The sequence below is a fragment of the Benincasa hispida genome, chromosome 5 (genome assembly GCF_009727055.1).
Source record: "Benincasa hispida cultivar B227 chromosome 5, ASM972705v1, whole genome shotgun sequence".
Lineage (NCBI taxonomy): Eukaryota > Viridiplantae > Streptophyta > Magnoliopsida > Cucurbitales > Cucurbitaceae > Benincasa > Benincasa hispida.
Genome location: NC_052353.1, coordinates 11,412,375 through 11,429,688, shown reverse-complemented (window position 1 = coordinate 11,429,688; position 17,314 = coordinate 11,412,375). Strand labels below are relative to the sequence as shown.

Genomic DNA, 17,314 nt, shown 5'->3' with positions numbered 1-17,314 from the left:
TAGGAGGTGTTCTTGTAGATTTCTGATTTCAATTCTTGTCTCATTTTTTGTTGTTTTTCTCCTGCATTCATCCAGTCGAACATTTTTTAGGCTGATTTTTACATTTGTTCCCTTTTCTAGGTCAATTTCCTTTTTTTTAAAAAAAAAAAAAAAAAAAAAAAAAAAAAAAAAAACAAAAAAAACACCCCGAAATAAAAAAAAAAAAAAAAAAAAAAAAAAAAACCTTGTAATATATATATATTTTTATAGGAAAAACTTGTAATATTCAACCAAAATGAATTAGAAATGGGATGTTCAACCTCAATAAAAAAATCTTGATATTAAAAAAACAGCTAAAGTCTGTTGGTACTTGAACAACGATCCAAAATCCTTGGATAGAAATGTATAAATATGACGACTGTTAGTCCAAGATAAATAATAGCATCGAACCAGTTATACAATGACAATGAATCGCACATAATGACTTGGTATTTGAATGCTAATTGGCATTGCCTCTGAAATAATAGTTTGGAAGATGCTCATCGGATCTTTCTTTTCTGTTATTTGGTGGATGCTCTGTGGATCAGACTTGTGGATATATTTTATTTCAACGTATATCCCGTAGACATATTATAGTTTCAGCTTTGTGTGTGTGGTTTTGAGAAAATAATGCAAGTTTAAAAAATTGTTCCTTGCATTTTACAGTAAGTTTTATACAAATTATGGTGGATCTCTTTTTTAAGTTTGCTACATATTGCAGCTATTCTTTTCTTCATTCAATGTTGATGACGAGGATTACAATGGTTATGAATACAGTCTTCTGGGGAAGCTTTCAGAAGTACGCGTTGTATATTTGAATCGATTTATCCAGGAGGTAAATGAATACAGTCTTCTGATTATAATCTTTCCATGTTTTAATTGATTTTATAATTCATCAAACTGTGAAATTATTTGTAGGTTGTTAGTTATTTTGTGGGTCTCGTCCCTGAAAATGCCGAGGGTGTTGTAAAGTTAAAAGATCAAGTAACGAATTCAGAGAAGTGGTTTACCACTACTGAAATAGAAGGTTCGCCTGCTTTGAAGTTGGATCTTTCTCTTTCAAAGCCTATAATATTAATGCCTCGAAGGACAGACAGTCTTGAGTGAGTTTTAACGGATATGTAGTCATTTCCAAATTTCATGACATGTATGGTGGGCATTATATTTCCTTTGTAATAATTATTTACATGTTCTAATTTTTCTTCGGCAGTTATTTGAAGCTTGATATTGTCCACATTACCATTCAGAACACATTTCAGTGGATTTCTGGGAGTAAAACAGACATGGGCGCTGTGCATTTGGAAATTTTAACTGTTCTGGTGAGATCTTGTGGGGATTTTGTTGAGAAATTGTTGGTCAGGATGATTTTTCTGTGTGAATGGCTTTTGAACTAATCTTGGAATGGCAAAAGGTTTCTGAAACAATAAGTTATCGGCATGTCTTTTGTGGCGCAGAATTTGTTTTGCGAATAGGGTTAGTTTGTTATAATGTAACTGTCTGACCACTGTATGATATACAGATCGATGACATAAATTTAAATGTTGCGGTGGGAGCGGAATTAGGGGAAAGCATAATAGAAGATGTCAAGGGGGTTTCAGTGATCATCCGCAGGTCACTTCGGGATTTGTTGCACCAAATACCAAGTTTAGAAGTTGGAATTCAGGTAGCCATATCAACTATGCAATTATTCTTCTAAGTCTGCTCACAAATGCAATTAAGTTGTGCCTCTTTTTTCCGGCTGTCATTTTATCAGATAGAAGTGTTGAAAGCAGTTCTCTCAAACAAAGAGTACCAGATTATCACTGAATGTGCAATGTCAAATATCTCTGAGACAGCAAATGTAGTGCCTCCATTAAAAAATATTTCTGCTGCTTCAACTGATATAATAGAACCTGATACTCATCAGGTTCTAAATGGGACAGAATCTGAAACAAGTGAACCATCTTCAGTGTCAATGAAACTCTCTGTTATTATTGACCTGGTTCAGTTGTGCTTACGTGCAGGAATATCAGGAGATGCATCTTTAGCCACTGTGCAGGTGTTGTATCCGTAACTAAATTTTCCCTCCTGCAGCTAATTTTCAATTCCTTATAATGCCAGCATAGTTTCTAAGAAACTCTCCTAAAATGAATTATTTATTTCAATATGGGAGCAGTATTCAAAATTCTTATTTTATTTTTTTAGGAAAGGAAACTGGATGATGTACTTATATGAATTATTTATTTCAATAAGCAAATAAGTACAAGAGAGGGCACTTACATAAGGGTGCGCCAGCTCGCTAGGACTAGGTGTAAAGAAAGGGGATAAACACAATGGGCAGCTGCAAAAAGGAAGAATTGCACATAGGGTTCCTTCGGGCCTAAATGAAAATTAACCCCAAATTTGAAAACAAATGAATTTTAGCCCTTTGCTTACGTTAGAATCATGAGAAATTACCACTTTAACCCTAAATGCATTTATTCCTTCTTTTTCATTTTGTAGCTGCTCGATTTGGGAACATTAATCTGCATTTTTTTTTTGTCTTCTTCTCTTTTGCATTCTTCTTCTTCCACATTTTCTTGTTGGTTCTGCATTGTTGTCTTCTTCATCTTCTTCTTCTTCCATTCTCTTTGCCTTTTTCTTCTTGTTTGTTTTGTAGTTTTTTTTTTCTCTCCCTTCTCCGTTATGTAGTTTTTTCACGTAGAGAAAAATTTCAGTTATGTCTAATGAGAAACTAGAGAACGGAGCGAGAAGCGAGAAGAGAAATCCGAACGAAGGAAAAAAATCGAAGGAAAAAATTGCAGTTGTATCTGATGGGAAACTAGAGAAAGGAGCGAGAATCGAGAGCGAGAAGCAAGAGGAAGAATCTGAACAAAGGATAAAAATTAAAGAAGAAAATTGCATTTGTGTTTGATGAGGAACTAGAGGAAGGAGTGAGAAGCGAGAGAGAGAATTGAGAGCGAGAAGCGAGAGGAAGAATTCGAACGAAGGACAATCGAAGAAAGAAATTGTAGTTGTGTCTGATGAGGAACTAGAAGAAGGAGCGAGAAGCTAGAGCAAGAATTGAGAGCGAGAAACGAAAGCGAGAATCGAGAGCGTGAAACGAAAGCAAGAGGAAGGCCCTTTTGCATGTTTTAAGGTCAAATGGGTACTTTCACATGTGGCTAACGTCAGTAGAAGGCCATTTTTCATTCATTTATGAACCCTAGGCCATTTTTCATTTGGGCCCTTGAAAAGGGCGATCCGTATGAAAATCTCCTGCAAAAATAGCAATTAAGTCCAAAGTATTTGAAATATAGCATAATGTAAAAGAATTTCTAGATATAACAAAATTTAGATTATGCTTTCAAAGTCTATTGTGATAGACCATATCGCTAGTAGGGGTCTATCAATGATAGACCGTATCGCTAGTAAAAGTCTATCAGCGATAGAGTTTATCATCGATAGATTTTGCTATATTTGCAATTTCTTTAAAAATGTTGCTATATACTTAATTATTATCCCTAAAAGTGCTACCCAATACAATTACCCTACAATGAAGTAGTTGAAATGATCCATGAGTTGGTCAAGCAGGGAACAAGGAAAGGAACACTGTAAGCCACCATGTAGTGTGCAAAGTTCTTAGTACAAGCGACTGTCCTTGTCTATTTATAGAGAATAACAATGAACTAACTAATCAACAAGCTTAAAAAAAAAAAAAAAAAGAGTAAATAAATTGAACAAGAAAACTTTTCATCAATAAAATGAAAAGGAAACATTAGGAAAGAAACTCCGTGTAAGAAGGAAGAAGGAAGAAAAAACAAGCAGCTTGAATAGAAGCATGTCTAACAAGAAAGATATAAAATGAAAATCAGAAACAATGAAACAAAAAACTAAGGTTGTGTTTGGAGAACTGGAATGTAACTAGGATTACTGGGAATCAGATTATGGTGGGGTTTGTTGTCTGGAATCTGGATTACTAGGAATTTGATTACAGTGTTTGGAGTATAGGGTTAGGTTTGCTGTATTTTTTATTACTGTGTTTGGATTGCAGGTTTGAAATTGGGTTGGATTTGACTATTCTTTTTGTTATTATTATTTTGATTTTTTTTTTATTATTCTTTTGACTGTTTCTTTATATCTATAGTCTACATTATATTACAATAGTTTGTGATATTATTTAAATCCCAATTTCTTGAACTTTGACTACTTTGTAAAAGAAAATTATACGAGGTTTCCTTTTTAGTTTTTTATTAATTTTCTTTTACAATGGACTCTGTTTTTTTCTTCTTACTCTATGGCTGAATGATAGAAAATTTTATTTATTTTCACCAAAAAAATTTTTTTGCTTGATGTTTTTTTAGAGAGCTTCAGCTTTTCCTTTTATTTGTAAAATGATATAAATTTTTTCCTCGCCAAATTATAAAAAAATCTCTCTTTTTTTTCCCCTTTTTTGATAAATGATAAAAAGTTTTGTGCTTTTGACCATTTTTTTTAATAAATGATATAATTTCTTTTAATTACCAAATTGATAAAAAATATCCAGTGAAACTACGACTAAGGATTGTTTTCCTTTTTTTTTTGATAAATGATAAAACTTTTATGCTTTCGTACTTTTTGCCAGCAAATATGTTTTTCTTTTTGTAATTAAAGAAATTTTTTAGAAGAGGCAACCAAATCAATAAAAAGTTTTGTGCATTTGACCAAACCGGGCTGGATTAGGGTTTCATAGAAGAGGCAAGTAGATCGAATGACATGGTGAAAACACGCACATAGGTTAGGGTTCCAGAGAGGAGAAAATGAAAGGGGAAGAAGATCTAAAGAAAACGAGGCATTCTGAGAGGAGGAGAAGACTGAGGAGGGAAGAGAGAGAGAGAGAGTGATTAATGCTAGTGGACATGAGACCAGAGATTAATTTCAAAACCGTGGGAAGTGGGATGATACAACCGATGGGAAATAGGGTAGTGTTTGAATTACAAATCGGGGTTGATTACAAGCCAACCAAACATGGGCTGTAAGCCCATTTCATTACAAACCAACCCCATTCCAAGTGTCCAAACACACCCTATAGTACAAAGACTCCATTGAAACAACACCAAAAAAAAAATCCATGAGAAAAAATCCTGAAAATCAGAAAAAATGAGCCAAAAAACTAAATTTGGGGACAGTAGCACTAAGAAACTACAAGGCTCCAACGAAAAAACCCCAAAATAAAATTCCATGAAAAAGATATCCAAGACCTACCAACTAAGAAGCATGGATATGGATATGAGACACGGATACGACACAACACTAACATGGGACACCATTTTCAAAAAAATTAAGACACAGACACGACAATGACACATTTATTAAAGCATACATTTTATAAAGAATATCATTTTTAAACAAGGACATTCAAAGTTAATGAGTTTATTCGTTTTTATGTTTTAAAAAATAGTTTATGTACTTTTGTCATATATGTGAGAAGTGTTTGATGTATGTCTACCAAATGTTGGTCCTATTTTGACTTTCTACAACCAGTGCCAACCCATTTCTTGCACTAACAAATGTCTAATATGTGTCCGTCCAACAACACGGACATCAAACTAAAGTGTCTGTGCTTCTTAGCCTACCAACATTCTATTATTCATAAAGCTTATTTTTTAACAAAAAATTAAATATTTTATCCCACTCTTTTATGTTTTTTGATTTTAAACATCCACTATGTTATAGGCACAACTATCTAATATTTCCTTTGCATTTCTATCTTTCTTTGTTTCGGACATCGGATTTTTAGTTTTTCCTTTAGTAACTCAAGCAGATTCTATATTTCAACTCTTGAATTGTGAATTCTTCTTTGTGTGATCTGTTTCTAAATTGCATTTTCCAGGCTAATAATGCATGGGTATTGTACAACTCCAATACAAAGGGTGAAGGTTTTCTTTCAGCAACCCTCAAGGGTTTCACTGTTCTTGATGACCGTGAGGGAACTGAACTGGAATTCAGGCGGGCAATTGGAGTTGCTAACAGCATCGGCACAGGTCGGCTGCACATACCGACTGATAAGCACAATCAACTCTCAAGTGATGCAAGTACCATAGAAGAAAATATTGCTCAAGCAGTTCCTACGATGCTTATTCTTGATGCAAAATTCGTACAGTTTTCAACATTTGTTTCCTTATCAGTTCAAAAACCTCAACTTCTTGTTGCACTTGATTTTCTCCTGGCTGTTGTTGAATTTTTTGTTCCAACGGTTGGCAATATATTGTCAGATGAAGAAGATAAGAGCTACTTACATGTTACTGATGCTGTTATCTTGGATCAGTCACCTTATAGGCAGCTATCATCGGAGCTGCATATATCTCCTGGAAAACCGTTAGTAGCAGATGATGAAAATTTTGACCACTTCATCTATGATGGTAATGGTGGAGTAATGCACCTAACGGATAGAAGTGGAGTTGATCTATCAGCACCTAGCAAAGAAGCAATGATATATGTTGGAAATGGGAAGAAATTACAATTCAAAAACATCACTATCAAAGTATGATTAGTTGCCTATAATTTACTGTTAACCACTATTTTTTAGAAAAAAAAAATGGGAACAAACTTTTAATTGATATAATGAAAAGCAACTAATGCTTGAATTACAACGAGACACAATAATCCATACAATCAAGAAGACGAGGGGATCGGCATATGCACTCGAATACCTCAGCAGATTGATACACTCATAGCACCCTCATCATATCCCAATAATAAAGAGAGACAATTCTCAACATAAGAAAATACATAATATAAAACCAAATGAAAGAGAAAAGAAGACTCCAATCTAGGAAGATGAAAGCTCTCCAATTTTGTGTTGACCATTATTGTTTGCATTAAAATTCATAGTGAACTTAACAATGCTTTTGACCACTGCAGGGTGGACAATTTTTGGATTCTTGTGTTTTTATGGGCACCAACAGTAGTTATTCAGCATCTAAGCAAGATAAGGTGTACTTGGAGTTGGGGGATAACATTGTCCAACGAAGTTCTCAAGATGCACAATCTCAAGATATTACCAGCAACAAGTCTACTGACTATACTATCGAATTGCAGGTTGAGTACTAAACTATCTTGATTAGTTCAAATGTGATCTATCCTTATGTATTCTTGTTTTTGCCTTTGCACAACCTCCTTGAAACCTACTCTTCAATTAAAGATTTGAAGATAATATGCCAAAGTTATTTGAATAGCATAAAGACAAGCGACTTTCATGATCTGGAATATTCTTAAAAATTCTAAGGCAGGATGGTGGCATAGATGGACTGTGGACGCTTTGAAAGGGTAAATTGTTGACGTAGTTGGAGCACATCACTCTAGTCTATACAAAGCTGCCTTGACTTAGCTGTGGATCTGGCATTTTTTCCCACCTGATCGATGCTTGAATTAACTGACATTGTTGAACTATTTAATAAATGCACATAGAAGTTTGAACATTTACGAGCTGAAAACTTTCATGGAAGCTTCTGGTAATAGGTGAATAAGATATGTGAAGGAGTGAGCTTTTGTCATGGTGCTTTTAATCATTTGGCAATTCCAGTTGGCATGGACAAAGTTGAAACATAAAAAAAAACGTGGATTTGCCTGAACCTAAAAATGATCAGTGTTAAAACATGTGTTGTGGATTTTTGTCCGAAGAGAATAAAATAAGCTTTATGTTCAATGTTGATGATCTTGAAAATTCCCCATTCAAATTTTTTTATCACCCAGTAGTTTATCGTGGAGACTTATGTAGCATGTTCATGTCATAGATGACTAATTTGAAGGAACTGTTTTCACTATGTTGCAAAAACTTATACTTTCTGTTTGTGGCCCGTTTTAATTTATGTACTCCATGCAGGCAATTGGTCCTGAGCTGATTTTCTACAACACATCAAGGGAAGTAGGGGAATCAACAATCCTCCAGAACCAACTTTTGCATGCTCAACTGGATGTATATTGCAGGTAGATGCAGTTTCTCTACATTTTATGGAAAACTTGATTTGGCTGAAAAAAACTAAGAAAAATACCAACATGTTTCCACTCAAAGGAAATGCTAGTGCAGAGTCTTATGCTATGCATATATTTTTTTCATTCTGAAATTTATATATATTGTGCCATTTTGGATTATTTCGCAATTTCCCATTTTAGTAATGTTCTACATGCTTATCATGCCTATAGGTTTCTTCTGAAAGGTGATACGACTGAATTTAGTGCAAATGCACTCGGTTTGACCATGGAGAGTAATGGAATCCGGATTCTGGAGCCCTTTGATTCCTCAATAAATTATTCGAACGCTTCGGGAAAGACAAATATACATTTATCTGTTTCAGATATATTTATGAACTTTTCGTTCAGCATCTTGAGGCTGTTTTTAGCTGTTGAAGAGGACATTGTGGCATTTCTAAGAATGACGTCAAAGAAAATGACTGTCGTGTGCACTGAGTTTGACAAAGTCGGAACAATCAAAAGTATGCCACCACTGTTTATTTATCTTATTGCCAGTATATGTAGAAATATCAAAATTTGAATCCTTCCAGCACTTATCTTCATTTTGCAGGTCTGAACAGTGATCAATTATATTCTTTCTGGAGGCCTAATGCTCCACCTGGTTTTGCAGTTTTGGGCGACTATGTGACACCATCGTCAGTAATCTCTGTATAATATTTCCTTGGCATTATCTTGTCGGTTTGATTTTTGGTATTGACATGAGCACTCTTAAAATGGCAGTGGAAAACCACCAACGAAAGGAGTTCTTGCAGTAAATACCAGTTTTGCAAGAGTAAAGCGACCTATATCTTTCAGACTAATATGGCCACCGGTAGCTTCTCAAGACATTTCTAGTTATCACATCAACAATTATAATTCTTCACCTGGATATGATAGTCTAGGCCAAGAGGATTGCTTTTATTCCATTTGGTTTCCTGAAGCACCCAAAGGATATGTTGCACTTGGTTGTGTTGTCTCCAATGGAATTATGCAACCGCCATTGTCTGCTGTTTACTGCATCGCCTCTTCCTTAGTTTCTGCCTGTTCCTTCAGGGACTGCATAAGTATCAGCACCAGTGTACCGTATGTCAAATATCAAACTAATGAATCTCTCTTATGTTCATTTTCGTTCTGGGCATTCTATTTTTATTCACATTTGGAAATTGATGGTTGTATTGGATAAGTCTTATATATGCAAGAAGATTTACTCTGGATGGGTTTCATATTTAAGATATAGGCTCCGTTAGGGATTGCGTTTACAATCATAAAAAGTGATTATGGGGAAATCTTAACTGCCTACGTTGTTTGTAAATTGAATTATTTATTAATCTATTAGAATTACTTTTAAATTTTAACTAACGTGTAAAAATTAATAGATACTAGCTTTTAGATTTAGTTTCTCTAAAAATTTGCTAACTTCTTAACAATTTAAATAAATATATTATAATAATATCCTTTTATATTAATATATTTTGTCATATGTATTTTCAAATTTTAGTTGATTCATTTTTTATAATAATTATTTTTTAGAACTTTTATCAAATAATTTAGATTAAATAAAAGTAGTCGAAATTCAAATCATATACAATTTTAAATAAATTATAAACTAATTATTCATAAAAAAAAAATAAGTGAAATAATAAGCCTAGTTTGGTTCATATAACTAATTTACACCAAGTTGGTATTAATTTACCAAACACCGTAACTAGCTTTTTTAATTTAAAAATTAAAATTTACCAAACACTATTTTACTTCTTTTTATAGCTGATACTGAAGCTGTCCGTAATTATTTTAAAAGCTATAGTAATCTGAAATGAAACGATAAAGTGTACTTTGCAATCCCATCCGCTAGAAATGTTCAGTGTACTTCTGGTTTCTCTTATCTTGACTAAATTTGGGCACCTATGTCTGTAAGATTATTTTTGATACAGTTTTGTTTATAAGTTGCAGGTGCCATTCAAATTTTGCTTTATGGCGTGTGGACAATGCTGCTGGATCTTTCTTGCCAGCAGATCCAACATCTTTTGGTGTGAGAGGTACTGCATATGAACTGCGTCGTTCAATATTTGGGTTTCCTGAAGTGTATCATGAAATACCTAAGAGTTCAGATAGTCATGCTTCACCTAGTCAAACTGAGACACTGCATTTGGAGAAATCACCTATTGTAACTTCTGGTCAGCGTTTTGAGGCTGTTGGTAAATTTCAGTTGATATGGTGGAATAAAGGATCAAATTCCAAGAAGAAACTATCAATATGGCGTCCAGTTGTTCCTCAGGGGAAGATTTATTTTGGTGATGTTGTTATTAAAGGGTGTGTGTCTTTCATTTTCTATTTTTAGTCGGTATGTTAGAGTCTTATGGTGCGTTTGGTTTAACTTTTCAAGTGTTCAATTTTAATAATAAGTCGTTTTAGAAAAAATTGAAATGTTTGACAATCTCTCAAAATAGTTTTTGAAACACTTTTTAAGTGTATTTTAAACCGTTTTTTCTCAAAAGATTTTGAATAAAAATGACTTTTTTTAAAAAAATATTTTTTTCTCCAGTCAATCCAAACATGCCTGTAGTTTTATGGTTAACTGTTGGTTGTCATCTGGACTCAGATTTGAGCCTCCAAATACATCTATTATTCTTCTTCATACCGGAGATGAAGAGCTGTACAAGTCCCCACTAGATTTCCAACTTGTGGGACAAATCAAGAAGCAAAGAGGAATGGAAGATATATCCTTCTGGTTGCCACAAGCTCCTCCAGGGTTTGTTTCCTTGGGTTGTATTGCATGCAAATGTAAGCCTAAGCTACAAGACTTCAGTGCATTGGGATGCATTCGGATGGATATGGTAACATGGGATCAGTTCGTGGAGGAAAGTGCCTGGGATTCTTCAGATGCTAAGCTAATAACCGAGCCATTCAGCATATGGATAGTTGGTAATGAGTTAGGGACCTTTGTTGTGCGGAGCAGGTCCAAGAGGCCTCAAAGGAGCTTCAATCTTAAGCTGGCGGATTCACATGTAACCAGTGGTTCCGATAACACTGTAATTGATGCAGAAGTGAGAACGTTTTCTATTGCAGTTTTTGATGATTATGCTGGTTTGGTAAGAAAACTACTCATTTTCAGTTTTGTTAAATGATAAGACAAATAGTATTGGTCACCTGGTTATAATAAGCTTCAAATAAAGGGGCACATTATGAGAGTCAATTTGATTTAATATTTTTTAAAAATTTTTTTTTTTTATTTCGTTTCATACATCAATGAAGTTGCTTCTTGTTAAATAATATTTTTTTGCTTGAAATCTTTGTCTTATATATATTTTTTTCTTCCTTGACAAGGATCTTAAAGAAAACCTCAATTAATATGGAAAAACTCTTTCACCTGAGATGGATTGATTTAATTATAGAAGTGTGGAATACATAGACATGAGGGTCAGCAGATCCCGAAGACTTCCCTCATATGGGAGTGTTGTGCAACATATTCTTTTCGTTTTACCCTCATCTGAGAGTGTTGTGCAACATATTGTTCTTGTTTTAATTCTTCTTTGACAGCCTTCATTTGATTGCCCTATGGCCCATCATGTGCCAATTTTACCATGTACCTTGGAATTTTGTTTGTTTCAAATTCTACCGACATTCCATTACCCTCATAAAAAATTTTGAGCTTTCTCGATCTTCTTTCTTTCATTTTGAAGTATGAACCATCCTTTTATGCACATTTAGTTGATTATAAATACAAATGGACTTCTTTTTTGTCGATTTATTTGCATAATTTCTCTTCTTGATTTTGACAGATGGTTCCATTGTTCAATATATCGCTTAGCGGGCTGGGATTTAGTCTTCATGGAAGAAAAGGATATTTAAATTCTGTCATGAACTTCTTTTTGACTGCCAGATCATATAATGATAAGTACGAATCTTGGGAGCCTCTTGTTGAACCTGTAGATGGATTTCTGAGGTAACTACCTTGGGATGCTTCTTTTTATGCCATTTCTTTCATCAAATGAAATGATTATGAACCTAGGGATTGCCTGAACTGTGCACTAGAATTGATAACATTTCTAAAACTTTGAAGTATATTTTAGGTCTGTTTGGTTCACGTTAACTTGTAAGGTGTTCAATGAGCTCACTCCTTGCTTGTTGTCAACACAAATGATAGAATTTAGAACTAATCCAAATTGTGTTGCACTCATAGTAAAAGTGTGGAAGATGCAAACCTTATTTTAATTTTTCTGCGACCCACTAGTTTTTGGTATTGGAAATCCTATTTTTTAGTTTGTAAAATTTTACTCACGTGATGCTCCATTCAGCAATCTAAATGTCCCATTGCACACTGGATGTCAGTCAACTCTTTCCTATTCTATGAGGGTTTCTTCCAATTTCCACCTCTATTTGTTGTGTTTTACATTTGAAGGAAAAGCTTCGTTGTGAAGGTTGAACAATGGTAGAACTAATGTGCTGAAATTCCTTTTTCTCCAATTTCCACCTCCATCAATTGTGGTTCACATTGCCTCTACCTTGCTTTTATCCCACCTTTCTTTATTATGAATCAAAGGTTGTAGAATACGAAAGAGGAATTCTCTATTTTTAGAGAATTTAAACAAAATATTCCAAATAGAAGGAATCTAAAAAGAATTAAATCAGGAATTACCCAAGATTAACTACTAATCATTTGTTCATTCCAACTACTTCATTTGGGCTCTTGAATCTTGACCTTGTAATCATCTTTTATTTCATACCAAACTAGTTGGAGAGCTTTCAACCTCTTTTGCTATCTTTAGATGATTAGCTCTTGGTTCTTTTAAATAACAAAAAAAAAAAAAAAAAGCAAAGTCTTTTCATACAATTTTATTTAATCAGGATGATGTCACCAGTCAGGAATATAAGTTTGCGCGTTTAACTGATTGTCTTAATTTGGTTCCTGTCAGGTACCACTACGATCAAAATGCCCCTGGTTCAGCTTCTCAGTTGCATCTTACCTCAGCTAGGGATTTAAATTTGAATATTTCAGCGTCTAGCGTCAATCTGCTCATTCAAGCATATGCAAGTTGGATCAACCTCACGCATGTTCAGGAGCATAACAAAACAAGAGTAGTACATATGTTTCTTCTTCTATTATAATTTTGATATTAATAGCCTCTGTAGATCAAGATCGCATTCAGTTAACAATTAGCATGATATGTAATGCCTGGCTGACCAATTCTTCTTCCTTTTTTCTTTTTCCTGGGAATTGTCGTATAGGACTCATTGTTTTCCACTTCTGGAGGAAGAAGTATCGGTGATGTGCATGCCAAGCGAGACTACTTTATCATCCCACAAAATAAACTTGGTCAGGACATTTACATCCGAGCTACTGAAATACGTGGTCTTCAAAATGTAATTAGGATGCCTTCAGGGGACATGAAGCCCTTAAAAGTTCCTGTTTCAAAGAACATGTTAGATTCCCATTTGGAAGGAAAACATTTTAAGAAAGATAGAAGAATGGTGACGATAATAATTTCTGATGGAGAGGTATAACATATAATTTTCATCAACTACTTTGTGAAGACTCTTTCCTCGGCATTTCTTTCAATATGTTTCTTTCATTTATGAACAATTATTTGCACTTGGTCATCTTTTACTTGGACAAACATTTGATACAGTTGCCAGGGGCTGAAGGACCGGCTGTTCACCAATATACTGTAGCTGTTCGCCTTACTCCCATCCAAGGGGTTTTTGCTCAATTGCAACATCAACAGAGTGCACGCACATCCGGAAGTAGCTCAGACCACTCATTATCTGCTGAGGTTGACTTGGTCTACTGGAACGAAATATTCTTTTTCAAAGTTGAATCCCCGGTGGGTACTATATAGACTTGTTCATTCAACATGTAGCCATGACCATCTTTATTTTATTCATTCATAGTTACACCGGTGGCAATTATGATTTATTGAAGAATTGATTGATAGTTATCAATGGCCATTCAATCGGATTATTCATTGTTATTTATAATCCTTTTTTGGGTGAATTGGTGCTGTTTATATTATAAATTATGTATAATTAGTGCTTTTGGTGTTTATGGTGCTGATATTACCAGTCTTGATTCTTAAAATGATGATAGGGGTCATTTTCATTTTTATATAAAAATCTTACATCTATAACACCAAATATCTTTCTTTACATGAGAAAAATATCTAACTTTTTCCAGACTTTGTAGATGCTTTTGATTTCTGTCAATACCATCTCTTTGTGCCTCCCTGATGTTATTCATATTTTCAAAATACACAGGAAAAATATATGCTGGAATTGATGGTAACAGATGTTGGAAAAGGTACCTTAACGTGCTAGTAGTTCTCTTAAATAGAAGAATGGAGGGATGTCCTACAAATTGATTCCAATGATACTTACTCTTATTTCTAGTTGGTTCATATTTGTTATTCACGTCACGAGTTTTGGATATGTATAACTAAATTCTTGCACACACTAATGCACTGTAGTTAAGTTTTTCGTTTGACTTGAGAATATAACACGGCACATTTTGGCAGTGAATTGAACTCTGATCTGAATTTTTTTTTTAATTCAAAACAAAAAGGGAAAGATGGGAATAAAATGTGTATGACCGACACCTATAAGGTACCTTGCTAGCTCTTGGGCATCACGTCATCTCTATTGTTCAGATAACAACCATATCTATATTTGTTAAGATAAGAAAAAAAGAAAAGAAAAGAAAAGAAAAGAACATCCATGGTTGTTATGTATGTTATTTGTAATTTCTTATGGCGATATCTTGTGTGGTAAAACTGTCACGTTTCATTTTAATTGCGTGAATCTTTTTTATTCATTTCTAATTGCTTGGAAGTGAAATGTTATGAGGAAAATTGATCTTTTTTTAGTAAGTTTTTGTAGTTTTCGAGTAGTAAACCATTTTGAAAATTTAGCAAGGTCATTATAATCTCCCTCCTTATCAATTCTACAGGTGAGGCTTCTGGATTCTTTTCTGCCCCTTTAACACAGATAGCGCAGAGCTTGGAGGATGAACTTCATTTGCATGATCACGTGAATAGGTTAAGCTGTATAGAACTTGCTTCATCTGAATTGGTAATAGGTCTTGTACTTCCTGTACGATATGTAACTGTTTGACAACCATCTGGAAGTCTATTGCAATTTCTAATTTAAAGTTGTTTCTAAAAATTATATCACAGGGGAAAATATCCAAGTCCGGTGGAAGATTAAATTGTACTGTGCTTTTGTCGCCCAAACCAGAGTTTGAGAACATTAATCAATCCCAAAGTAAAGGAAGAAAATCTGGATCTATTCAAATAAGTCCTAACAGGACTGGCCCTTGGACTACTGTTAGGTTAAACTATGCTACACCAGCTGCTTGTTGGCGCTTAGGGAATGATGTCATTGCCAGCCAAGTGACTGTCAAGGACGGCAGCCGATATGTGACAGTTAGGTCTCTCGTCTCAGTGCAGAACAATACTGATTTTATACTTGATGTCTGCCTCATGTCCAAACGTTGCAAAGAAGACATGCATCTCCTGGATGAAACTGGTAATTCTGGTGGTTCAACAGCCGATAGTAACGTGGTTGTTACAGAAGAGTTCTATGAAACTGAAAAGTACAGCCCCGCTGCTGGCTGGGTTAGCTGCCTGAAATTCAGTCAGGATTTCTCAGAAGGAATTGTTCCAGAGGTAATAATCGTTCTCTCTTAAGAGAGAAAAATTGAATTCAAATTAATATCATTTAGAAAAGAAAATAGTTGAAATGAAATGAAGAAAAGCCTTTTTTTAAAATAATTTTATTAAAAAGAACTTCATTTGTTACATGTTTGGTGGAATTCTAGCTGGTCGTGTGCTTAAAACTTAGTTATAATTTAATTTGTAATATTAATTTCTCGTGATGTATGTGTTGTATATTTTCTTTTTTTCCCCTTTTTTTTAAAAAAGAAACATTTTATTGATAATTGAGATCTGGGGAAAACCCCCCAACATCTATAGGTGATTACAATAAAGAGTGCCAATTATTGATTAAGAAAGATTAAGCTAAAATGAATGAAATGGTGCTTAACTTAACTTTGCATAAAAGAAAGAAAGAAAAAAAAAGAAAAAACAAAACAGTGGACAAAACTAACTCCATCAAATTACTAAAGGAGGAAAAAGTGTCATAGAAGGTAAGGGAGGAAGGAAGGCAATTAGATTCATCAGGATGATCTCCAAAAATAGTCATGTCGAGTGGGAGGGTTGTAAATTCAACATCATTAGTGTAACCTTCTAGTGTAATACCGACAGACTAATTTTGAATGAAATGATTCTCTTCCTTTGAATGAGGGGAGATACTTTATTTATAGGTGAAATGATTATAAGCATGTAGAATAACTAACTAACTAACTACCTACCTATTTTAACTCACTCACTTTTAGCTCACTAACAATGCATACCCTTTAGCTTGTCTGTACACCAACTCCCCCCCAAAAAAAAAAAAAAAAAGACTTGACCTCAAAGATGACAATTAGGACGCCAAATGGAAGTCAACAGAAGCAAAATAAGATTTGAGATGGGCAATATTGATAATTGAATTAGTATGTTGATCACAAGTCAACTCAATGAGGTAACTTAATTTGGCCATCGGTCTACGAATGAGAAGTAGAGCTCAAATACAGTCTTCCACTCATCTCCGGGCGTAATTCGTATTTAGTGGTATCAACTCTTCACTTGGTTTGGCCACAGACTCAAACTTGGTTGTGTACTCTGTACTTTTGGAGAACGAATTTCTTGTCATTTAATTAGATAAAAGGTACATATATATATAGGAGAATGAGAAACCCTGATCTGGGATATACAATATTGCAATAAAGGACGATTGTACAAATTAATTTAAATATATCTTATAACACTCCTCCTCAAGTTGGAGCAAATATGTCAATCATGCCCAGCTTGTTGCATAAATAGCTTATTCTTGCTCCATTTGCAGCTTTGGTAAATATATCTCCCAACTGTTCTCCAATCTTCACATATCCTAATTAACTAACTAACCTAACCTCCTTTAAATAGACTCAAAGGAGAAGGGTTCTATCACACCTATTCTAAAATTAAAACTGAATTTAAAAAGAGAATACAATCCGTCATTTTACAAGAAATATCCAAAATACTCTTTTTACAAGAAATGCCCAAAATACCCTTAATATACCTACATCAGTATCCCCGACCCCAACTCGATTAGATTTTGAATATGTAGGTATTTTAACTTTTTGCATTTACCTTAGTTTTTTATTTTGCCCAATCTAAGCCCAACTAAAATGTCCAAGCCCAAACCAAAGATAATTTAGGATTTTTTTTTTTTTTTTAAAAAAAAAGTATACATGGAGAAACAAAAGAGGAAA

The 17,314-nt window shown here is 34.2% G+C and overlaps 1 protein-coding gene across 2 annotated transcripts in view; it reads left to right on the top strand.

Annotated features, from left to right (window-relative positions):
- Nucleotides 1-17,314, top strand: part of LOC120078006 — a 136,766-nt gene that overhangs the window by 88,628 nt on the left and 30,824 nt on the right. The window contains exons 27-46 of one of the 2 annotated variants that reach the window (XM_039032178.1): nt 740-853; nt 937-1,121; nt 1,229-1,337; nt 1,538-1,681; nt 1,772-2,056; nt 5,849-6,499; nt 6,880-7,056; nt 7,841-7,944; nt 8,161-8,450; nt 8,540-8,624; nt 8,710-9,051; nt 9,919-10,278; nt 10,568-11,057; nt 11,748-11,911; nt 12,882-13,044; nt 13,195-13,464; nt 13,596-13,790; nt 14,221-14,263; nt 14,909-15,030; nt 15,135-15,626. In XM_039032178.1, the coding sequence (XP_038888106.1) occupies nt 740-853; nt 937-1,121; nt 1,229-1,337; nt 1,538-1,681; nt 1,772-2,056; nt 5,849-6,499; nt 6,880-7,056; nt 7,841-7,944; nt 8,161-8,450; nt 8,540-8,624; nt 8,710-9,051; nt 9,919-10,278; nt 10,568-11,057; nt 11,748-11,911; nt 12,882-13,044; nt 13,195-13,464; nt 13,596-13,790; nt 14,221-14,263; nt 14,909-15,030; nt 15,135-15,626 (4,785 nt within the window). Of the gene's footprint in view, nt 1-739; nt 854-936; nt 1,122-1,228; nt 1,338-1,537; nt 1,682-1,771; nt 2,057-5,848; nt 6,500-6,879; nt 7,057-7,840; nt 7,945-8,160; nt 8,451-8,539; nt 8,625-8,709; nt 9,052-9,918; nt 10,279-10,567; nt 11,058-11,747; nt 11,912-12,881; nt 13,048-13,194; nt 13,465-13,595; nt 13,791-14,220; nt 14,264-14,908; nt 15,031-15,134; nt 15,627-17,314 lie in introns of both variants that reach the window. The other variant, XM_039032177.1, reaches the window with a different exon arrangement.